The sequence below is a fragment of the Cygnus atratus genome, chromosome 5 (assembly GCF_013377495.2).
Source record: "Cygnus atratus isolate AKBS03 ecotype Queensland, Australia chromosome 5, CAtr_DNAZoo_HiC_assembly, whole genome shotgun sequence".
In the NCBI taxonomy this organism is placed as follows: domain Eukaryota; kingdom Metazoa; phylum Chordata; class Aves; order Anseriformes; family Anatidae; genus Cygnus; species Cygnus atratus.
In genome coordinates this window covers 42,923,656-42,948,814 of record NC_066366.1, presented here as the reverse complement: position 1 = coordinate 42,948,814, position 25,159 = coordinate 42,923,656, and the positions used below count along the sequence as shown (strand labels likewise).

The following is a 25,159-nucleotide window of genomic DNA, read 5'->3' as shown; positions in this document are numbered from 1 at the left end:
TTCCATTGCCAGCTGTTGAGTTTTCTCTCTCATCCAAGAGATGAATGAGCATCCACAAGGTAGGGATGCTGCATTTGTAAATGTCAAATATATTAAAAGAAACAAGAGGAAAATAGTCAGTAAAGCTGTTGAATGTCTTCTTTCATTCTAATTTTAAGAAAACAGAGTATCCCCCCACCTGCAGACTCGCTGTAAGCCACTATTTTACTTACGAGGAACTGGGTACAACAAGAAATATTGTCAGTGCATGGGGAGATGGGCACACAGCCAACAAGAAAAAGAGCAGAAAGACTTCAGGTTACCTAACCCATCCAAGGCTACAGTGACTGGTCCATAGTCTGGAAGAGTGGTTCAGCCTAGGACATTCTGAAATAGATTTCTGCCCAATTGCCTGTGAAAGAATATCCATACCCTTATCCCCCACGCTCCCAGAGACGCACCTACAAATAGCAAGAAATGGGTTTTATCCAGTGGAAATCTAGGATGGTTCTTTTCTTAATATGAGGTGCTGATTACTACAGATCACCTCTGCAAGTACCCCAAGGGGCAGCGTAAGAAAAGCCTATTCCACCATTACTCAATTACAACTCTTCTGTGGACAAAACTACAAATCTGGCAGTGCCTGCCACAATTTGAGAAACAAACCACCAACAAAACACCATCTAGGAGGTTTCAGCCTGAATCTCACATAGCAAAAGCTGATGTTCCTTTGTCAAAAGGACAAGAACCTGGTATAAGAGACTAACACCAGACCAAAAAAAAAAAAAAAGTGACACTGCAGTGGAGACAATAGGCAAGAGAAAATTGGCATCAACAGACCAGTCAAAAATAGGCAATTTCTAATGTTGCCTAGAACGTAAATGGTAAACTCAAGACAAAAGATATATCACAAAGGTAATCAGTACAAAACCTGACAAAAATAATACTTACACGGACTTTCTGAAGAATTAGACCTTGCTGGCAAAATACAATCACTGTGGATAGTCCCAAAGACAAAATTTGCATGCCAAAAAAGACCTCAGAGAATTAGCACTGCACAAGATGGACGTGAAGCAAAACAATGAGAAGAAATCAGATGCTAGCAACCCACAAGCATTGCCACCTATGACTTCCAGTACCTTTAAGATTAAAATATTCACATACTTCACTGAGATGCAGAGATCTCATGAAGGAGGATGAAGTCACAGTGAAACACGAAGCTGACTTCAGGAAGCAGGGAAGGATGGAAAATGTGATAAATACGGTCTTGGTTCTGTCTCTAGAAAGAGTGGAACTCAGTGTTCCCTCATTAAGGAGATCACGGCATGAAGGAGAGCTGTGCCACTGAGGACTCGATCCTTTCCAGGGATGGGAGAAAGTGCTGACGTACAAACACTTGGCTGGAGTTGATAAACTCAAGAGAGGGGTTGCTGGTCCCGACTAGAGAGATCCTTTGGCAGGTCACTGCTGCCTCATGACTCGAGTGAGACTTGAGACGAGGCAAAGCTGGGAACATGAACAGGCCTCCTCCAGGAGGCTGCTGTAAGTCCATATTAAGCCTGTTCTAGATCCTAAAATAAGCTCCTTTTTAATCGTGTGCTCATCAGTACCTGGGATTCACTGGCATCTCACAGTAGTCGGCCAATGATGAGATACAGATCTCACTGCCTCTTTGAAAGCCCAAAAACCAAGTTTACATAAATTGTTGTCCTGACTACACATAGCTGAGTGAGCTTCTAAACGCACTTATGAGCGATTCAGGTATTTCTAACTCCTGCTCTCTTGGGCTTGGACAACACTTCAGTCACAGGGATGCAGAGTGCCTCAGTCACTCCCACCACAGGAAGGCAGCTGCCTTGGGAACACCTCACAACAGTCCTCAGAATAATTTGGGACAGGTAGTCTGCAACTTCCAGAGGGACACGGGCAGGCAGAACATCATCAGCCACTTGGAACTCAACAAGCACATCAGATCTGACGTTCTTCACACCAGGAACCCTTAGTGGCCATAAAGTCATTACTTAGACTGTTTTATGTCTTGTACTAAAATCCATTAAACCCACACGTCCAGCATTCCTCACTTCCAAGCCTTCATGACACTGCTCACCCATGAAGCAACCATGAAGACTTCCCCTCCATACGGCAAGGCCTTGTCTCATGCTTGTTTTGGCACGTGATACTGCGAAAGCAAAAGCTCAATAAAAGCAAGTTTGGAAACACATTCTACACTCTATTCCTAGGTTTGCATCTCCAGCAAAATACGTGTTGGTTTATAGAAAAGCACATATTTCTAACAGTTATATGGGAGCTGTTAGATTTTACTATTCAATTGCCTGAAAGGAGGAAAAGAAATCTCCTCTGTTGGCCTATTAATCTGTCATAACAAGACTCTTCATAATTAATTTGTCCCTAACAGTTGCTTTGTAATGATAGCGAGAGAATATTTCAGGAATGGCAATTACCTCCGGTGTCAAAATGATGAGGAAAACAAATGTTCAACCATCAACAAAATGCAGTGCCTTTTTCCACTCCCACCCGATGGTGGGTGACAGCACTGCATGTCGGAATTACAGTGCAGTTAATTACTAGGCACGTTGCAATTGAGAATTCATTTCCCTTCTTGAGATGAAATTTGTTGAGCAATGCAGGTGGTAGGAGGGGCATCTGCTACTGGGATGGTGGTTGTGTCTTATCTGTACATTATTTCTTTAATTAGTTACACATATGTCCAATAATTATAAGCAGTAAATGTTTTTTGAGATATTTTAAGCCACCTTCCTTCATTAGCTGCGCATATGTCCGACCAATTCAAAGATTCTGCAAAAGGACATACCGTCTTTTTGTTGTTACTTTATTTACGTTTACTATCCTTCAAATAAAAGCCAAACGCTTGCATTAGTCTTTCGATACTAATATGAAATTTAACAGCCTTTGTAGGCTGCTCATAAATGAAGGAGTTTCTTGGACTGGAAGCTCATTAAATTTCAGCACGTTACGGAACCTGATGTCTGACTATTTTGGGAGTGAGATTTCTAGGAAAGAAGTTAAGACATGCGTAGGCGCTCATCTCTCCAGGTGAAGATCAAGCTCAGCCATTGCTGGGAACCTTACTCCAGAAATGGACTGGGAAGGGAAAATCTCCTGGCTCAGCTGCTATTGACACAAGTGCGCAAAGCTGCAGCGTGGAAGACCTGCCTGGGGTTGGCAATAAATCCACCCAGGACCTGGCTCTTGATTTTCTCTGAAAATCAATTTTGTGGTGAACCTTTGCCATGTGAGTCACCAGTAAGCGCAACGCTTGGTGGAATAAGTCTGTGCCCCAGCTGGTAAGAGCCCTGGGGGAGGGTGGAGTATGTCTGTGCAGGGACAGCATAGGAAGCTGCACGTGTTCAGATAGGAATACACCAGGAGACGTGCCGGTGTAAAGCTACTGCTGCTTGCATTTTGCCCAGTCCTGAGCCACACCACCAAGCTCTTGCTACCCCAAAATCAAAATACAGGTTTAAAAGAATCAAACATCACCCTCATTCCTGGTACACAGAGTCCCTAACCCGTGGCCTCTGGGGCCAGTGAAGGTGGAGGGAAGCTGCAGTGGTTCTAAGCCCTGCCAGTCAGGAGGCAGGAGCTGGTACAGCTCCTGGGAGCTGGTACAGCTCCTGGGAGCCCTCCACACGCAGCAGGTTGCAGATATCTCATCTTCAAGTGAACAGCCCAGCACAAGCACCAGCTCAGGGTGAGGAAAATATGGCCCCAGCTAACAGCCTTGTTGCTGCTCACTCCCCATCGCTCAGGAGCAACCATTTCATTACGACGACATTGCTCAGTCAAGGACCACCGCTCTGTGTATTGGCAATGGATGACTCCCCATTCAGATTACCACAGCAAAACCTCAGCTTACTGAAGGAAATACAAGTAGGGAAGCTGTCCTGTAAAAGAAGAAGAGATAGAGAACAGGCACTACCAGGGCACTGCAGAGATGAGAAAGCTCCTGCTGGGCTCTGGAAATGCCCAGCTGTGATGCCTGACTGTGAACACAAAGGAAAGGGCTCCGGGGAAGAAAGCCTATCTCCCCTACTTCTTTTCACACAACAATCCTACAATAAACAAATAGGAGTGCAAAGCCTGCTGCCCTTCAGCAATGCTGAAAAAAAACAACTTGTGTTCAGAGCAACCCTACGATAACAAACAGGCTGCACAGATACAGAGTTCACAGGCAACTCAAAACCAATATATTTTCCAACAGAAACTGCAGGGGCAGTAAAGGCATTTTAGGAGCTGGTTTTTTTGAAAAGCAATTCTGCTAGTGACCTTTTCAGTGAATTTACCTCTAAATTCAGCAAAGCTGGCAAGGCAGTAAATGGCTCCAGGCTTGGCAGGAGGCATTTCATAAAGCACCGTGCATGTGTGTGTATGTGCAGGCTCACACGCAGATTCATTGTTGAAGTGGAGCTAGGAACAGAGCAGAGGCTGTATGAAGATGACCCTTGCCACTATGTTTATCTGCTCCCTGTGGGCCCCTTCCAAGTCACATCAGCTCAGTACACTGACAAAAACAAGTTGTTACTGGTGTCAGACCTGCCAAGATGCTGCTGCTGCAGAGGAGGGAAGAGCAAGCTGTTCTGATGGTGCACCATCAGCAGAATTTGCAGTCACTCAGACAGGGCTCTCTCTCTCACACACACACACAAAAAAAAAGGGAGGAAGGGGCAAAACCCAAAACCAATTCTATGGGGACCAAAAGTACACTTCACTATGGTAGCAGGGAATGTGATTACCATCTTGGATTCACTCCTCCAAAGCCATCTTTGACTCTGTCTTGGAAGTGGCTACTTGAACAGAAATGCTCACACGCTGAACGCACAGGCACACATCCACATGTGGACACACCTCCGTCCAGATCTACTAAAATGCAGACGTGTTCACGTCAGTGGGTTTCTAGGCAGGGCACCTGAACACCATAGTCAATAAATTAAGCATTAGCTTCCAAGCCTGGCATTGAATTCTACATTTTGTTTTGTCTCTAGATCAACTCAGAGAAACAGCTCCCTTTTTCCAGGCCCACAGGGCTTCCTCAGCCTGACAGAGTCTGGCCTGGCCCCACAGCACTAGACGGAGGAAGACAGGAGAGTTGCCTTCAGGGATACCTTGACCTCAAGCATGCAACCTGGGTAGCCCTCATGTAGGTGAAAGGGTTTGCCTGAAACCCACCAAGATGCCTTCAACATTGCAAGAACTTCAGGGAAGTGTTTGCAAGACACCACCCAGCACAGCAATTCTCTCCGCATGCACTTACCAGACTAAATGAAGCCACCGGCTTGACAGGTAAGATAATTGTGTGCTACCCTCCAGCACATTCTTTTATCAGATACACTTTGGGGAGAACGTGATAAGGTCACTGGTTTAGCAGAGCAAATCTACAGTTTTCAGCTCTTCTCTGCAATCCCAACCTGGCCTGATATAGGAGATATCCTCTGCACGCAACATGGGTCTTTCTACCTGTTTTGACTTTGCTGTACTCTATCCCCAACTGAATGTTTAGATATCTACTTTTCCTAATCTCATATGATATTATTTCTATTCTCAAGACGGCTGCCTTCTTATTTTTAAAATAGGTCAAGCACTGGTTACCGGTCATCTCTATTGATTTAGCAGGCAGCTTCCAACAACCAAGTTGTTTCAGCTTCTGTCAATTCCCATGAAGGGCTGGGCCATGTTCTTCCGAGGTCCCTTCCAACCTGGGCTGTTCTATGATTCTTTGAGGTTATATAAACCAACCTTGTGTTCAAGGCTACACAGTCCCTCGTTAAGGAAACATCCTTACATAGGGTCTGATCCAAAGTCAATGGGAGCAGTCTTAAGTTCCTTAAAGTAGCAACCTATGCAATCCTGCTTTCTTTTTGCTTCCTTCCCTCTTCAACTTTCTGAGAAATCTTATGTGTCTATCTATTTGCAACACTCACATCTGGGGTGAAAATCCAGGCAAATAAATAATCCTCAGCCACGAGCTCTTCAGAGCCTCTCTTTCCAAGTCTCTGACTTTGCATTAAGTGTTCACTTCACATTAGGACTTAAGGTGTAGTCCAAACAGTAAATCAAATGAAATTATTTCTTCACTTTCCAGTTGCTCCTTTTATAGTGCTCCTCATGGTGCAAGCTCCTTGCAGCCTACATCCTTCAAGAGCTCCCTGATGGGTTGGTTGCTCACTGCACCAGCTGAAATGTTCTTCAGATGTTCCTCTGGCTATTACGTACCTCTTCAGAAGCTGTAAGGATGCAGGGATTCAAATGCAAAGGGATAGCCCCACCTGCAGGAGAGAAGGCAAAATGCTCCCAAGGCCCACAGCTCCATTCTGCTGGGGAGCTGCCAGCAACGTGCAGGACCCCTCAAGGCAAGCCTCTGTGCAGACCAGTGGCATGCCTGACACCTCACACATGCTCCTGGAGAGAAGCATTTCAGGAATGAGGGTGCAGAGCCAGCAAGAAAAGTGCAGTAGATGAGGCACTGCCTATTTTCCCCTCACCTCTCTCCTTCCTCCTCCTATAAAATGTCACAATGGCCTATTTCTCTGAATAAATCTCTGCAGAGGACTGAAGAACATCCTGCTTTGTAGGCACACATCCCAAAAAATGGACCTTCCTGCAATGCTACTAAATTAAAACCTAGAGATGTTGTGGCCATAACATTCAGCTGACAGCACTCTAGAAAGCAGAAGGAGGAAAAGGAAGCGTCTTATAATTGTAAGATTTATTTTACAGCTTGTTATGTGTTTTCAGTGCAAAGCTTTCATGCTTTGTGTGTTGGCAGGAAGTTTGCTAGACAGCAGCGCTCAAATGGAGAGTCATCAAGCCAACAGCTGGCCCTGCTAGTAGCTTTTTTAGACTGCATTAGCACCGACCATGCCTTTTAGATGAAGAGATATCCTGGGGAGGACATAATACGGCAACCTCACGTGATCAGCTCAGGGACAGTAGATGGGCTGTGAAGCTCTTCACCTCTTACTGGTTCCCATTTAGCTTGGTGACAGAAAGTCACTGCCACCTAATGGCTATTCCATGTCTCATAAGGAAGCTCTTTTGCTCCTTATCCCAGTTCACCACAAATTCAAGTCGAAGAGAACCGCCACTGCACACACTGGCTGTGGTGCAGAACAGCCCCCAGTCCCTGCTCAGAGAGGGCTGAAGGAACGCCATGGAGACCGCCCAGGCATTTCTCTCTGCAGACACATTCCAGCTCCATCATGAAGAAACTATTTTAAGATATCCCTTCCTACTAAGGCACACAGCATTACTGAACCATGGGGGAGGGCTGCAGACACTGGCTGTTTTACTGGTTTGAGCTATCCAGGAATTGTAGGCTATTTTTGAAAAAAAAAAAAACAAAGAAAATGCACATATATGCTCACTCTTTCTTTCCAGGGCAGTAGGATCCTTCAGTCAGGCAACTTCACTGTGAAACATCTCTTTTTTGATAATACCCACCTCACTTTGAGAAATAAACACAACATATGCCAGGAACAACTCTTAAGGAGCAAGAAATCCTATTCTGTATAATGATGGCACAAGATTACACCTTCCAAATATTTGCCCAGCTACTGACAGCCCAATAACCAAGAGTTTGAATGAGAACATCCACATTCTGCTCTCATAAGGAGGAAAGTTAATTAACCTCCCCAAATGGCTTTTCCCTGACAAAGCAATTCTGTTGCCGGCAAAGTTAATTCAAGAATGGATTCTTACTGTCTCCAGAGACACCTGGACCAGAGATCCTTTCTCTCCTTGCTATCTCCACTCAGTTAAAAAAAATACCTACATCAACATTTGCAGCAGTACCTTCTGTCGTACATAGGAAGATGACAAGATTTTCAACTGTGGCCACTAGTGCAGAAATCTGCAAGATGACTGACCCACTGCGTTCCTCTTACTACAATGACAACAACGTCGGAACCCACTGATGCCAGCCCTGAAACAAACAGCTTGTTGTGAGACACCTCCTGACTGACAGCAGGATCAACAGAAATTGATGCCAGAAACATAGGCAGTGTCAACCAAGACATGCAGGTGCTATGATGAGAGCCACGCTGGAAATGTCACAGAGTAGGCTGACTCGAGACTGGGGAGACAAATACTCAAGGAGGCAGAAGAATATCAGAGAAATGCAGCCCTCTACAGAATAACACTGCTGAGAAAGCAATAGGTAAGAAATGCCCCACTTGGGAAATGGCTCTGTGCCCTCCTCTGATCCTCAGTACAAGCAGAGGCAGGAACAGGAAGAAATGACCAAGTTTACGTGTACAAAGATGGTCAGAACCACTTCATGGAAGAGACAAGTACTGAAGAAAGCTCAAAGCTCCCCAAATGTTTCTGACACTAGACCTACAGACGTCCAGAGCCTTGGGGCTAACCATGGCTACCACTTGGCCTTGGCATCAGTACGTTGGCAATACCACCACAAGCAGGACAAGGGCAGCTAGCCCAGGAAAGGTCTCAGGAGAACAACCAAGTTACACGTAAGGTCCAGCCACCAGTGGTGAGCTGAAGCAAGCACTGGTTTATCCCTGCTAAGGCGGTGGCAGCAATGGAAAAGGTAAGACTTCTTTCCTCTTCATTGCTGTTTAATAAGAGCTACGAGTGCCTTCAGGAAGGTGGTTCCTCATGTCTCCTGGCTGATGGAAAAAACAGAGATGCGTAAGTGATTAAACCAGCCCCAGGGACACACAGTGACGTTCCAGCTACTGCTTCCTGCCCTGTGGAAAGCAGCAAATACTTCCCTGATCTACTGACCATAAAAGGTGCTGAGATCTGACTAGCTGAGGACATTAGCATCAAAGTGGCGTGTGAGGAACAGAAAAATAGAGTAAGATTGAAGAGTTTTCCTTGCAGCTATGTGGGAACCTGGCTAAAAGCCCCCAGGGAACCCATTTCCTTTTTAATCTGCTTTGCATTTAATTGCTTCCTAATGACTATGTCCCTGTTTCACCCCAGCAGACTCAGGGACTGGTGCTGCCTCTGAGGCTTCCCGTCTCCCATCTGAGCCTGTGGGTTCATTTAGAAGCCCTGGTTTGGAAGCTGGCTGGGAATCCACAGAGAGTTAAACATTATCATTTGCACTCGAGTAGCACCCATCAGTATGCTGAGTACCAGGAGGAACTACACAGAAGGGAGCCCTTCTTCACTCCCAGAAGCAAGCCCGTCTCAGACACGCATGCAGCTGCGCTGACCCCCTCACCAGAAGAAGAGGCCCAGCAGCTGCACCCAGACCTGCTGGCACTACCCACAGCCCCAGGGACACCAAGGTCCTGCCTCACAGAATCCCCATTCCAAACAGCACCAAAAATGAAGCTGGAAATCAGTAAACAATTCACACACACATTTCAAAGCAAAGTCCAAACTCAGCATATGAAGAGGAGGTGCAGCTGGCTTCACTGAAGGAACAGCAAGCCAAACGAATACAATGAATGTCTGAAAGCACCAAAGATCTATCCAGGAGAGAGGCAAGTACAAGTAACATCTGAATAAGTATCCTTTACACACAACACATACTTGGGAGGGTCATTCACATCCTCTTGGTCCCATCCAGTGATTAACCTTCAGTACCAACTCCAACAGAACTTAAAAGTCACCCGCTTCTGAGCTGGTCCAACGCCAACAAACTCAGCTCCCACAAGCTGTTCAAAGAGCTGCAAGATGGTAAAAACTTGGTTGCCATCCACTTGGAGATGAGATAAAGGGTTTGGCGTGCAGTGCTCTAGGCCCAAAAAATCCTCTGCTGCCAAGCTGATGCTGTGCTAGCACAAGCACTGCAGCGCTGTTGCTGAGGGACCCACGACTACTGCTAGTTTCAGGCTCAGTGGCGGCCTTCCAAAATACCTACCAACAGCAGGACAGGTCTCCAAAAGCCGAAGAGCTTTGTCAAATCATGCTATGCCTGAACTTACTTTCTTCTTTCTATCTCCAAGCTCTTTCTCCTTGATGCAGCCAGAGGCTAGTGCTGGCCATGCCACAGAGCCAGGGGCCGTGCCACACGCAGAGGCTGACTCAGCTGGTCCTGTCTGCCAAGCAGGGAGAGCACAGCGCCGTGCAGTGCCAGCAAACAGGGCCTGTCCTGGCTGCCTGGGGCACGAATTGACAAACCATCAAAGCCTGCATGACAGAGGTTATTGAAGCCACGGAGGCACATGGCGAAGGGTCAGGAGTTTGCAAGGGCTGCTACGAGCTGCTGCCAAGTAACAAGCTGTCCACAGCACTGGTAACTCCATAACTTGGGTGTCGCTCAAGAAAGCCACAAAGCTTCTGCAAACCAGGTTTCAAAAGCAAGTGGCAGAGACATGGAAAGCAGAGCTCTGGACTCCCAACGTGTTTATCCCTATTTATGCCAGGGCATCAGCACCACTCACCTGGGATGAGGAGCTACAGCAGAACAGTTCAGTGTCTTTACACAGAAGCAGAGGATAAGAAAAAGCCCAGGAAACATCCTCTACAAACTGTCCCAAACACTTTAAGACCACACTGGTGGTGTTGGTTTTCTGCCAGAGGAATACTAAAGTCAAGCGCTATTGATTTCTACCTCTGGACAAGGTCTGAATCAGCACAGCTGACACAGGCTTGGTACAATGCATGAAAAGGAGCTTATTGCTCAACCGTAAGCCAGGCCCATCGCTGCTTCCAGCTTTAGAGTCCCTCCAGTCTGAGAGCCCCTGGAGAGCATTACCCAATGCATTGCGGCCACACCAGTTGCCCAAATGCAACAAGTACTAAGAAGAAAAATAAGGCTAAAGGTCTTATTTCAGAAATATACACAGACTTGTCTAATTCGGCACAACCTATATTTCCCAATCCAAAGAGCCCCTGAGCTGCACTAGCAGGGACACTGGCTACACCACGTACACTCAAGTAAAACTCAGTGTCACTCACAGCTCAGGGTATCGTAGGGCTGCAGGACAGAGCAAAAGGTGCAGCACAGGACTGAGAGGAGCAGCAGAGGTGCTTGTCTTACTTCTCACTAGAAATGCTTTTTCTATTCATGTTAATTAGTCACATGAAAACACAACAGAACACGGTCTTATAGTGAGATCTACCTTTGTTTGCCCAATTACTTCTAATTTCTTTAACGATTTGCAAGCCTGATTCACACCCCTGTGATTTTCCATCCAACACACTCCTTTTACTTCAATCTCTCAGCCTTCATGTTATGGCCATTATCCTACTTGGATAAGCAAGATAAGAAACCACTGCCAGACCCCTCTCAGCAGCTGACCTCCACACTACCAGTCTGGGCAGCAGGGATCTGGTAACAGGGTCTGAATGCATCTTACCTTATACACTAAGAACTTGAATTTCTAAAGGGCATAAGTGAGCACTGGTTGCACATGCCTGTTCTTGACAAAGCAACTTCTCCATCAGGCAGTGTAGGTCTTGCCAGATTTTATTCAATATGCTGCAGTTTGGCTCTGCTTTTATGAACAATTTAGAAGGCATATTGAATTATTAAGCTGACAGCTTGATAGTTTGCTTTACAGCAATGGCTTTAGCAACACATCTTTGCCTTGTGGAGTTTCCGAGGAACACAGTTCAGTGGTATCACCTACCTGTGATTTAAGGAAGTCATACTCCTGTGATCCATATGGGACGCTCCGAAGGGAGGTGAGGTAGTCATAGGTGATAACTGCCGTCTGCAAATTAAACCAGAGAAGTTGAGCATGCTCTGCAGATATCTTGGATCAAAACAATAAATTCTGTTATGGAGAAGTGTATGTAGCTTAGGCTCCAAAGACTAGACTCTACAGTGGAGTTTACACTAACAGACTCATAAGAATTTAAACAAAAAAATACATTTCAATGACCATTTATAGAAAGCAATGCATTGATCTCATTGATATGCACCTCCTAAAAAAAAAAAAAAAATCAGTGCTTGGCACTCCTATACTATCTTCCATATGAGAAGCTCAAAGAATTTTTGTAATCTCTGTAGGGCACCTTGAACTGTGGCTCCTGTGCTCAGCCAGCCATCTGGCATTTCCACAATAAGGTCTGCTGCCAGTAAGGCAGATCATGAAGTCCTGTTTGTGCCCTACCAGTTACCCCACACTTCATCTTTACACCTCCTGCCTGCCTAACCACACCGGTGCACACGGAATTCAGTCTGGTTATACGGCTCAGCAGGGAACAGGGTGGCTGAAGAGAAGCTCACTGATTGGCACAAGCAGCAGTACTTGGGATCTTCAACTTCATGAAGGACGAGAGGGCAAAAGGGTCAGATACCCAATTACAAAAGGACAGTATGGGGATCCATCTAAAGCTTATTAGCTAAATATAGCCACAGACAATGGAATTAGATTCCTAAGAGTCCTAATGATTTCTGAAAATGGATCTTGGGTATTTCACAATTCCATCCTCTGCCTAAAGTTTCTCTCCACAGTTAGAAAGCCAGCAAATGGAACAACAGGATGGGATAATAGCCCCCCTTTCACTGCAAACATGCCTAGGAAGGGCACAGATGAAGCACAAAGCATAGACAAGGGATCAGGAGAGCCAGGGAGAAGATAGGATTGAGTCTGGTTTGAAACAAAGTTACTGGAACAGACACAAGGGAAACAGTCACAAGACCAGAGATGCTTCCACAAGGAAATCAACGAGGAATCAGTTAAAAATAGACACACTTGTTGCATCTGGAGCTTAGGTTTCTCACATTTCCTGTTTTCCAGATTGGAAACTGAGTACAATGTTATTTTTTTTCTTCTGGCTTTTCAGGCTCTCTTGCCCTTAATGATGAACTCAGGAGCTACACCGCTATGCAGACACACATTTGGAAGAAAAAAATTTTCAAAGCATCTTTCCAACCTCAAAGAATAACTTTGAAGCGGAGGGACGTTCAAATCAGCCTGGCATGAATGCTTGAGTTGGTTCTTATTTTATCTCTGGCCCACGAGGGTAATTATCACCTCCAACTTGAAGAGAAGCAGCTAACAGATTGGCCTGTATTACAGAGGAAGAGGGAATTAATTTAGCATTTGCTAATTACATCATAATCTTAAACACTAAATTAGTATTATGATGATCCTGATAGGCAACCCTGACATTGCCAAATCCCTGCTAGTGTCTGAGATATATTCCAGCTACAGCACAGAACATTCCTTCCACGCACCCAAAACAACCAGGAGCCCCTCAAGGAAACATGGCAAACACACAACTGCTCCGCCAGGTTTCTTTACCAGAGCGCGCACAGTGTCTGAAATGTGATGCCATCCAGTCTACTGACTTGGTTCTTATACAAGACTAGCACCATAATTTATGTTACAGCGTGAGGCTGGATCTCAGAGACATAAGAACACCTGTGAGATCAACCAGTCCCTCCCCCTACAAATGCCAGATTACTTCTTTAACAGATCCTGTACCCAATCCAGCGATAAGCGTCCCAACGACTTGGGCTTCCACTTTGATTCCATTAACTCTCAACTCCTTACACACTCCCCACCACCCCTAAAGCTATCCTCAGATCTCACCAGACTGTGGCAAAATGTTCTCTCTGAATAGTTATTTATCCATATGTAAGCAAAAGCCAGTTCCCTGAACTGAGACTCGGGAAAGAAATTTTCTGCTAGGGAACTTCAAGTTTCTTCGGAAGTCTGCAAAGGACAACTGAACCAACACGCTCAAAATACAAGCGCACTCAAATCTTTCTAATCTAACTCAGGCGAAAACTGTCTGGAGTCTTGAAGTTCTAACCCAGGTTTCTTGACCTCCATATGTTCTTTTTTCAAGTTTTGCTGTTGTTTTTTTCCTCCACACCGTAACTTATCTTACATTTTTGCACCTGATGCTGCTGAACTCAGTTCTTAAGAATTACAGCCCTTCAATTACAGCCTGCTTCTGTCGGAATATGGTCCCATGATAGAGTCAAGCATCCAGTTAAGAAGCCTGGCCAAGGCTAGACTGAAGGACAGACACGTTAGGTCCATGTAGACACCACCAGTATCTGAAGTTTGCTACAGAACCTCAGCTTTCATTTACAGAACAAGCAATCCCAAGAATCTGAACGCTTCTTAGAAATGAAGATGTCTAATTGCTCTACTGGCTTCAGCCTGTGTATGGCCCAGGAATAAGACCAGCTTGGGCTGCCAGTGCTCAGATGAGGGCTGACCCCTGCCTTTCCAGCTAGGAGCAGACCTCAAGGTGGGAAGGCAGAGATCACCGGTGCAGCAGGACTAAAGGATCTCTCAGGACCAACCTGACCATATGAAATCATATGTATTAAAGCTACAGAAATTTCAAAAAGAGACGGAAAATTCTTGTTTGAAAAATACACAGACACAGAGATACAAGCACATGCTGCCATCAGAGCACTGGCAGCACTTCTGGCTCGTAGCCATGGGTGCAGAACCCTCGAAGGCATTCGAGAGCAGGGCCAGCAAAGTGCTTTTCAGCCCATGACTTATGACTTCCCTGAAGGCAGGGGACATAAAAGTCAAGCACATCTTTAGATTCGCTGGCATCTAAAGCAAAGGAATATCAGGAACACTGTCTAAACGTGAGGAAGGACTTCTGTACTGTGTGGGTGACAGAGCACTGGCACAGACTGCCCAGAGAGGCTGCGGGGTCTCCCTCCTTGGAGATCCTCAAAAGCCAGCTGGAGATGGGCCTGGACAACCTGCTCTGGGTGGTCCTGCTGGAGCAGGGGGTTGGACCAGGTGACCTCCAGAGGTACTCAGCCATTCTGTGACAAAAATCTTCTTTCCCCTACTTCCTGTTCATTGGGAAAATGCTCTCTCGCCATCACTCAAAACACAGACCAACTGCACAGCCTCATCGCTGCACATTTCTCACTCTTTTTTGCCTTAAACAGGAAACAGACACAAAGAACACCGATTTCAAGTAAGATCAAGAAGCACTGATCAAGCAGGCAGAACTCATGGGCAGACTGGGCAGCCCAAACACCCTGGATAACAGACTCGTCTCAAGCTGCGATAATCTGTTCCCTCTCTGTGCCCAGGTTCACGTGCAGTAAAAGAGCGATGGCTGCTCCCTGCCACCACGCAGTGCTGCCTTAGAGTTAGTGACAGAGCACAAAATTTAACACTTGTTTTAAGAAGGAAAGACTAAAGTTCATATTTCTGCCCTCGCTCTTTTCAAAATAATCATTCTTTTTTCACAACAGTTCATTGCGCAGCCTTCGCATATAAATGGCATGGCATGCGAGCCAACCAGCAGAGCTTGTTTCATATTGCATCTGCCCTCAGGAGCTAACCGCCTGTAAAACTCATTAATTAAGTGCTTAAAAGTCATAGAACATGCAGACAGACAGAGGCTTAGCACTGGGGGTCTGTAAATGATGGAGATCGTGGCCTGAAGTGACAGGTGCATAATGCAAGTGAGGTGCAGGTAGACTGATATCCCCTCCTGAGCCTCTGCTCTCCTTGTTCCTGGCTGCTCATGGGTTCATCAGTGAATGCCCCCCAGGAGAAGGCAACAGCCTGGCTGGCAGTCTCCGTCCTCAGGTTTTCTGAGGCTGTGATCAACACAAGGACGAAATAGCAGTGATGCAAGGGTGAAATAGCAGTGACGCTAGGAAGGTTTATTAGGACGCCTTTATTAAGGACACAAGGATTTATTTTCTGGATCTGGAAGCCAATGCAATCTCAGGAGCATATCATCTCCCACCCTCACCTTACATTTACTTCGAGAATGATCTTCAAAGCACCTGCCCCTCTCTACCCAAGTTTCTTATAACGAGGGCCTCAGGGCAATGGCTGCCGTAGCACACCAATACAACCACCTCCATCCTTTAAACAAAATGCTCCATTGTAAAGAACTGCATATGCAAATTACAAATCAAGACAAGGCAGTTTGAACTACATCACTCTTAAAGGCAGCAGGAGACCCCACCCTCATAACTGACCTTGAAGAGTGGCTGATGGAGATGTGGGCCCAAAGTGAGCCCTTCTTCTGAAGGCCCCACCCAATCCAGAGAGACAGAGACAGTTCTCTGCGGCCCAGTATCTCTATTTGGTTCTTCCCAAAATGAGCAAATGACAGCTTTATTCCTTCTATGCTTTCACCTCTTTTCTCCTCACTGTGTCAACAACCTGAGGAGCTCCCTACTGACCTTCTGACTCCTGGAGACGACTGCTAAATGGACAAGGAGAGAGGGACCGCATGGAATCCCAAGTTTTTGTGAACTCCAATTCCCTTACCCACCTAGCAATCTTCCTGTACTTTACTTGTATGACACTTACTGTGGCAATGGCTCGGCCCACACGAACCACTCCAAAATCATTGGGATCCAGGAACTTGTTGCCATACAGATAGATGCCAGAAGTGGCTGCTGCCAGTGAGGCAAGTTTCAAGGCCCTTCGTGCCATGACTGATGAACCCTGCCAAGAAACAAAAAAGCAACATCTGAGAATGACGTAGAAAAGCCCCCTACAGGGACCTTACAGCTCAAGTTTTAATCTCTCCTTTTCTAATTATGCATTGCTAGCAGTGCTCCCAACCAAGAGGTCATGCAGCAACCAAACACAAGCTATTCTGCTCTGACTCCATCGTTATTTCTAAATCAACAGTGTCTATAGGCCGCAAATCCAGAAGTAACTCACTGCACTAGACCTTGCATAACCACCAACTCAACATTTGTTCTTGGTACCAACGGTTTTACAAGGAGAAACAACAGGCGGTCGGAGAGAAGGGAGCATGCGCTCACCAGAAGTCAATTCAGATCACAGGAACAGGCTGCCCCTTCACTGCACGTGTTTTGAAGGTATAGGCAGATTATAAGGGGATACTAGAAGACTTTTTTTTAAAAAGCGGGGTTTAAAGAAAGCTCTTTCAACACTCAGAGAGCCCAAAACTGATGAGAAACTCCGTCAGACTGGTTGCAAAAGCTCCTCAGCACTGCCGAGCACTGGGGAGAACACACGATGCATCCCTGGAAGCCCTCCACGGGCTCCAGGGGTCAGTGGCAGACAGCCACACACAGGGCAGAGGAGGGGACCTGATGGGGGTGGCTGAACAAGACTCACTTTCTCATCATCACCATCCCATCCAGGCGCCAGGCAGGGACTGCTCTGCCAGGACAGACGCCTGCGGATATCAACCACCCAGTCCTGGCTGTTTCGCAGGCCTGGCGTAAGCCCGAGGTGCGTCACTCCTCTCCTCGCTCACCCCTTCCCTGGAAGATGAGGGTGTGAAAAAAAAACGTGTTAACCACACTAACAACTTTAGAGCACTTGTACTCATTCCTTGGAGTGAACATCTAATTCATTAAACATATGACATAGATTTAGTGACTCTTTATGTCACTTTAGAGGATTCAAACCTGAAAAAGATGACCAGCTAGCTGTATTTCTCTTGATTTTCCCTTAGGCAGGTATTAGACAGAAAACATGATCAACCAGTCTTTCTGTTTACACCACGGATCAAGCAACACAGGTCAACTGCTCTGCAAGCTCTCCAGAGCATCCATGACTGTGGACTTTTTACCCCATCGAGATGGAGTCCACTCATTCTCCTACAGCTAGACTTGATCAAGAAAGTTTCCTACTTCTTACTGTGACCCCGTAGTGGGGTCAGTTTGGCTTGTGCCTTCTCTCTTGGAAGCCTTGTAACCAAAAAAACACATACAGTGACATAGGTCAAGCCTTTCAGAAACAGTTCACAAGAACACAATCAGCAAAACAGGCTAATATAACACAAGACACCCTGTACATGAACCTTACCTAAACTTCATTATTTCTGTTTATTTCCTTACAAGCTCTCGGACAGAAAAGCCACAACACAGCCTGTCAGCGCCGGTCAAAGCTGCCTGCAGCACCCCAGCTCTTTCTCACGTGGGAAGGGGAAGCTGGCTGAGCAGCACTCCTCTGAACTATGAGGAAACGCAGAGAAAATACACCTGGACCTCCAGCTGCGGCCAATTAAACATCCTCCTCCCCTGCTTCACGGCGTGCTAGGAAGCTGGGGGCTCCTTCCTGGGGGATCTCTTGCATCCCTCAGCACCTTCAAAAGACATTTTCCCCCATGGGTTTTAATTAAAGCATTTCTGCTCCTTGCAGGATTGTGTAAAATCTCATTCACTGGACGGTGAAAGGCCCAAACAGAGCCTTTTTTTTTTTTTTAATATATCAGATATATTATATTAATATATAAAATATGTGCTCATCAACGAGCACGAGGAGCGCTTGGGGCGACAAATGCACGGGGACAGCACCCGAGCTCGCCACCAGCAGAGCTCCCACGTCGCAAGGTTCACGCTCCCGTGCTGCGGCGCCAAAAAGCACGGTAAAATAAACGAAACCCTTCCAACCACCACAGAGACGCAGAGCTGCCAGGAACCAGCTGCACCTCGAAGGAGCCCCCTGCACGCGGGCAGCCCGCGGTGACACCCGGGAGCACCCCAGCGGCCGCCCCCCCCTCATTAACAGCCGCACTAATTAACCACACCCCGCTCTGCTGTGCCCCCGCCCCCCCCCGCGGGGTACCCGCACTCACCGTCCCGCCGCAGCCCCGCAGCAGCCCCCGCGCGTGGTACGGCCCTGCCCCGCGAGGCACGCTGGGAAATGTAGTCTGCGGGCGGGGCCGCCATCACAGTGCCCGCGGCCCGGCCCCGTGCGCGGGCTGTGGGCATAGGGGATGGAAGGGCTGGGGGCGACAAGGGGAGTGGTCGCGGAGCCGAGAAATAATGATAATAGGAAGCTTTCCCTTTTAGGTCCTTGCTGGAAGAAATGGAACTGATAATAAACGTTATTTTCGAGGCGCTATGCAAAACCAACAATCACAGAATCACCCAGGTTGGAAGGGACCTCCAAGATCACCGAGTCCAACCTCTGACCTAACACTAACAAGTCCTCCACTAACCCACGTCACTAAGCGCTACATCTAAACGTCTTTTAAGCCTCTCCACCACAGCCTTCCTGCAATAAAGGTGGGGATAAAAGGCCTGAGAGACAGGTGAACAAAACCACGGCCACTTCTGCCGTGCCTGGGAGAGGAGGCACAGAGCAGAGAACGCAAAACGTTGCTGAATTGTCATAAATACACATTATTTCTGATAAAGCATTCGTATTCCCTGAAACCAACACCTAGCTTGGTAGTCACCCCTGCGAAACTCAGCATTTCTGAATCGCAGAACGGCCAAGGTTGGAAGACCCGAAGACCTCTGAAGATCACCTAGTCACCCTCCTGCCGAGCAGGATCACCTGGAGCACGTTGTGCAGGACGGCATCCAGGTGAGGTTTGAGTATCTCCAGAGAAGGAGACTCCACAACCACCCTGGGCAACCTGTGCCAGTGCTCCATCACCCTGATAGAACTTTTCTCCCATTGCAAGAAGAAGGAAACTATGTTGTTTCCCAGTCAGTGTCTTTCTGCTAAGAAAACCTGCAATTCAGTAATGCCTGGGAATCCCTGGTGGCAAATTGGAAATATTTCGGATGGGGTTTGAGAAGGATACTGCTACCACAATTAATCCAAGCAAAAATACTTTAAAAGCATGCCAGCAACCAAAACTGCAAGGAGACCAAACAGGTAATCAATAATTCTTGGAGAGTTACTGTTTCTAACAGCATTCTGCAAACACTGAAACAGCGTCAGGAAACAATCTCCATGCTGTGTTTCCACTCATATTTGCATGGATACAGTTGCACACAAAAAGGCAGAGACAGGGAAAAAAGGGGATTTAGGAATACTCAGATTATGAAACAAATGGTCTCAGTTTATTGACACATGTTTACTGGTAAACATTCTCTCTTAAGATACAAAGCATCTACAACTCACCAAGGGCAGAGCTCAGGGTGATTACCCCGCCAACACACTGAGGATAAAACAAGCTTAGACATACGGGAAGATCTCTTCCTGTCTTCTTGAACCTGTGGAAGTTCTGCTATAGATTTTGGTGTTCGTAAATTCACGACCTCCATGGCTGAGGCTGAAACTGGGCCTAAGAGTGGAGTACCCATCTAAAGCTACCATGCTACTGCATAGAAAAATCTGAATCAGAGGCCGTGTGCCCAGCACTATCCCTGATTCCTGATCACAGCTTGCTGGTTCAACCCAGGCTGCCCAGCCTTTGAACCCCCTGCTTTAAATGCTAGGTCACAGGCACTGGCAACGTTCCCAGCCAAGGGAGCGGGTCAGCAGCTGACTTTGTTGGCCTCTCCTGGAAAAACTGTGTGAGGTTGCTTCAGAGTAATACTGCTCCTTGCAGCTCCATTAAACAGGCTGATGCTGGGCCTGCTGGGGACAAAAAAAAAAAAAAAAAAAAAAAAAAAAAAAAAAAAGAGGCTTTTGTAGTATAACAATGCCATGTGCCCAAGTGCAGTGGGCAATTATGAAAGCAAAGCTAAATCTTTCTATAATTAGAACAAGCACCTAGTTAGAGTGATCAGAGCTCTTTTGTGTGAGCCTCCACGGGGGTGCACAAGAAAGAGCTTGGCTCAAAAGAAAGATGCTGGCTTGATTTCCACTTCTCTTTCAACTGGTGAATAAATTAAATCTCAGATTACCCCAATTTGCTGTGAAAGACGAAACACGAGAAGCGTTTCCTTTTCGTTTTTAAGGCATTTGCATCCCAGGTGCGTATCTCATGAAGCACTAAAACAAACCCAAAGCCTCAGGCCTCCCTGTCCCAAGCAGTCAAACTACTTGAACAGAGAACCAGCCTTCGCTACTGAGAAACCACCTCTTTTTTAGATTTCCTTTGATGAAAAATATGGAACGATATCTGGGAGGTCTCACTGACACCAGACATTCCTAATGTATGGTTGAGAGGAAGAGACCAAAGCAGCCCCAGAAAACAGGGGACCCTATGATTTTGTGTATCCAAAGAACAAGTTTAACCAGAAGATGTGAAAAGGTATAGGGAGAAATTGCTACCAGCAGAGTGAGAAGAGCATGACCTGGCAGGCCCTTCTTCACTTTTCTGATCTGTCCTGCCCTTCTGTGGATGGGTACCAGTACAAATATTGAGGCAGATGCATCTTCTGCACCTATAAACTAGCTCAGCTCTAAGAGTCGGTGCACCAGTGCCAATTCATACGTGCTGAAGATCTGGCTAGCGGAATCTCTGCTGCTAGACATCTCTAATTCTGAAATATTTTCCGATTCTTTTCTGATTGGTTCAGGCCACCAGAAGAAATACTCCAAACACCTCTGTATAAGGCTTGATAGTTGCACAAATCAACATGGAAAACTTACCTAGGGCTGACTGCAAAACATAACACAGCGTACTCCCACAGCTCTCCCACTGGGCCAAACATTCCCACATTCTTGGTCCAATTTTATACAGACATTGACAGATTTTGCCTTTGTATCAGCAATGGAAAGCCCAGAGCTGACTCTAGGAGCCATCCAACTTTAGATTAGGGTCTTCTTACAGATCATACTGTACACGGCCAATATTTGGATAAGACATCTCTGGAGAAAAAAATGCCCGTTGCCCCAGGTCAGTCAGTACATGCAATCACTAAGGAAAATTGCCTGAATGGGATAACACAAAGTGATGTGCTGCTCAGAGAGCCGCACTTTATGTGAGCCTCAAAATCCACTTCCACTAGTTGTTTTGTTCCTTCCTGCAAGAGTCACGGCCTTTGCTCGGCACTGTTGTTCAGTATCACTTTAGACAATTGTACTCTACCTCCATCTCTCATAATTTCTGCTAGCAAAAAAATAAATAAATATTCCCTTCACTTTGTTTTCTAAAGTAGTTGGTGGCTAAAGGATATTGCGCTTCCTCTCGCAAGCTGTTGGGAACTTTCAGTGGGCCACCACAACCTCTGTCAACAGAGGATGTTCATCAGCTGGGAGGGGAATGCTTCCAAAACAAAGTTCACAAAGCACCTTGGAAACAGCAAGGTGTTACAGAAGTGTACGAGATGATTTTTGCATATCTGCAAAATTTTACTTCTCTACTAACTAGAAAGAATAACAGAATTTAAGCCATTCTCCCTTTAAGTCATTCCAGATAACGCAGATGTGGCTTGAAGAACTTAAAAATTCTTACAAAAGCACTAATCTAATAGACCTTCTGATCTTTTTCCCCTAGCTATAATTATTCCTTCTGAATGCTGCCTGTAACCCCTAAGGGAACGTGAAGTGCAGGGGTTGCTGATGTGGCTGAACCTTTCCATCTAGGTAAATCTCTTCTTTTTCCACTGTTTAGCATCTTACCTGTGGCATAATTTATCCCTTGAGTTAAGAAGTGTCGTCTGTTTTGATCATTTTTATCCCACAATGTGCAGTGACTGTTAGGCATACAGATATCTGATATTAGCCATAGCTTATTCCATTACTTTGTATTGTCATCTTCATTTGTTACAAGATATTTCATGAGCCATTTAGTTCTGCATTTGCAAATGTGAAAAGTGCTGAAGTAGATAAAAAAAGGTGCAGAGGATTTAACAGCCTAAATCCACCCCAAAAGACTCCTCAGAAGTATGCATTATAAGAAGTGTTCTCAAAACCAGCTGTGGTATTCAAATCAAATTAAAGATGTCCCCACTGGCAGCCACGCTAAGGATGAAGTACTCGCAGGGCCTGAACTCCTTACTCACCATACAGAAGATCATTTTGGTGTATGTGTGAAAAGTAATGTGTACAGACACCTGGTAGCATGACTGTCCAGACATATTAAGCAAAAAAGATCATTTTAAAAACAGAAACGAACTCATCTTTCTTTCTTAAAGGCAGATATACACTTAGGAAAAATGGGGTTAAGGATCTCAGAACCATTCCCTGCCTAATGTTTCGTCTTATCAAAGCGTAAACTGCCAGAGCTGGCATCTTTGAACCAAGTCTGGTTCAGGAAAGGTCCACAACTCCCAGACACAAGAAGATGCATGGAGATGATCAGTTCACAAAACTGGAAGAGAATATGAACTTTTCTTGCCTGATGCTGTATATGTTGTGGGGTATTATGTTTCACCTGGCTACTCATGTACGGGCCCCAAGAGCCCAGGCTTGCCTAAAGGAGATCTTGTAATAACGACAGCATCTCCTCCCGAGAGACTTTCAGCTTTGACTCTGCAATAACAAGGAATGGAGAAGTAAGCACTTTCCACAGTTTTCCAACGGTTAATCATTCTCGTCATTAAATATTTCCGCCTAATTTCCCATTTGAATTTCTCTATTTTCAACTTCCAGTCACCGGTCCTTATTATACTTTCCGCTAGGAGATTGGAGAACACTTTCAGATCTTGCTTCCCTAACTTGTAAAGGTGTACACATATGATGACCAAATCTCCTCTCTATCTTTTTGTAATGAGTAAAACACACTAAATGTTTCAATTTGCTCACTCAGGTTATTTCTCCTTGTAAAGTAACTGAAAATAAGGACAGATAAATGGCGTTCACCCCATTTGAATTTAATAATTAACACTTACCTCTTAAAAGTTCACCACAGAACAAGTCTACGTTTTTATACACTTTCAGTTAACATTAGCCTTACCTATCTTTGTAGTCTCCTAACCCTCTTCAATCTTCCAATATTGTTTTAAAAATTGGAACACCAGGATAACAGAGCCCCTCTAGAGTTCACCATGTCCCTACTTACATCCATGGACTGCATTAGGCTTTTTGTTACTTTATAGCACAACAAATTCATGTTAAGCTGCTGCTCTGTCTTCACCCTCCCAGATCCTTGTCAGATTAACTTTTTCCAGGACAGCACGGTCTGTACTTAGCCCCCCATTTCATACTTCCATATGTAAAAGCTTGCATGATGTGGTATTAAAACACATTTTGTTTAAACGGATTCCACTTACCAAGTAATCTAGTAATCTGTCTGACTCTCTTCTCAGCATTACTGAACATTCTGCCGTTCTTTCTGAGAGCTGTACATTTTCTGGATAATGATTTCATATTGATTGCCAGCTGATGAAAATGGTGACTAGCAGAAGTCCCAGTGTCCCTTTGTCTGAACTTCCTCAGAAATACCCTTACTCAGTGTTGACCCCCATTGATGATTCCCTCACTTGTTGATACGCCAGCCAATTCAGCACCCATTTAGCACACGTCTTTGTGTGCTGCACAGTGCTACTTCCTTAATCAAAGTGTCAAGAGAAGCAGAAGAAAGAAGTAATGGAAGGTGTACCAGGTCAGGTTCAGGGACAAACCATGTGAATAATTCATTTTCTTGGTTTGGTGGCTAACCTAACATAAAAAAAAAATTGTTTTCTCATTTCAAGAAGAAAAAGGGAAACAAACACACACTGTTTTAAATGGAATAAAAGGTATTAGATCTGAAATTAAACATTAAACATTATGGTTTTAAGAATTTACCCACTTGCAAAAAAATTAAGCACATTCAGACAAATCTTGGCCAACGAACATTGCTTTAAAGCAAAGTCTGAATGTTTCGTTTTGAAAATGTTGAAAAATATTCACACTTTGTAAACTCTCCACATTTTTTGAGTTCAGAACTTTCCAAAAAAAATCTCAGTAAACACTTTTGACCAGTTAAACCACTTATGTAAGCACTTGCTAGTTTTGATACATGATAGGTAATGCAGGGTAGGGAAAAGAAGTTATTCACAGCTGGATTAGCAGCACGTGCCTAAAATGTAGATGTAGATGTGTTTACCAAGCCATATGGTTTTGAATAAGCTTGTACAGCTCCTTCGTACCATATGGTCCACTCTACCTAGAGTGCTAAGAGCCTTACGTATTCACAAACTCTAAGTTAGCCCATTTGCACATCAAAATTAAATCACAGAAACAGGTTCAAGGGGAAGAAAATTAAGTATTAAAAAGAACTGGTGTTGCTCATAGCCAAGACACGTATAAACATCCGCAAACCCCAACAGCCTGCTGTCTGCATGGAGAAAGGACAAGCAGTGAGACTGAGGAAAGGGATGGAGCACCTCCCTGGTGCGGGAGCAACTTGCTCGCAGACAGCTGTACCTTTTAAACAACAGTTTTATATTGCATCTGTCTTACAGAGCACGTTGGAAACTAGATCACAGAGTTGTGTATTTACCACACAGCATTAAGTAACGGCTCACAGCAAAGGAGGAAGCAGGAATGCAAAAGCAGGAGGGAAAAAAGATAGCTCTTCAACTGCAGCTAGTGTAACAGCTGCAGACAGAGACAGTGCCAACTTCCAACGGCGAGAACAAGCTCCTGAACCAGGAGGCAACACGGCCAGGTACGACGACAATTCCAGTGCGGAATAGCTGACAGAAAAGGGTAGGAGGGGT

The 25,159-nt window shown here is 45.5% G+C and overlaps 1 protein-coding gene across 5 annotated transcripts in view; it reads right to left on the bottom strand.

Moving 5' to 3' along the window:
• Positions 1-25,159, bottom strand: part of ADCK1 (aarF domain containing kinase 1) — an 87,615-nt gene that overhangs the window by 62,064 nt on the left and 392 nt on the right. The window contains exons 1-4 of one of the 5 annotated variants that reach the window (XM_050710733.1): positions 18,460-18,486; positions 16,992-17,140; positions 16,209-16,346; positions 11,565-11,648 (exon numbers count right to left, since the gene is read on the bottom strand). In XM_050710733.1, coding sequence (XP_050566690.1) covers positions 11,565-11,648; positions 16,209-16,334 — 210 coding nt within the window. In that variant the 5' untranslated portion in view covers positions 16,335-16,346; positions 16,992-17,140; positions 18,460-18,486. Of the gene's footprint in view, positions 1-11,564; positions 11,649-16,208; positions 16,347-16,991; positions 17,141-17,687; positions 18,247-18,459; positions 18,497-25,159 lie in introns of those variants that run through there. The other 4 variants (XM_035539274.2, XM_035539275.2, XM_050710734.1 and 1 more) reach the window with 4 other exon arrangements.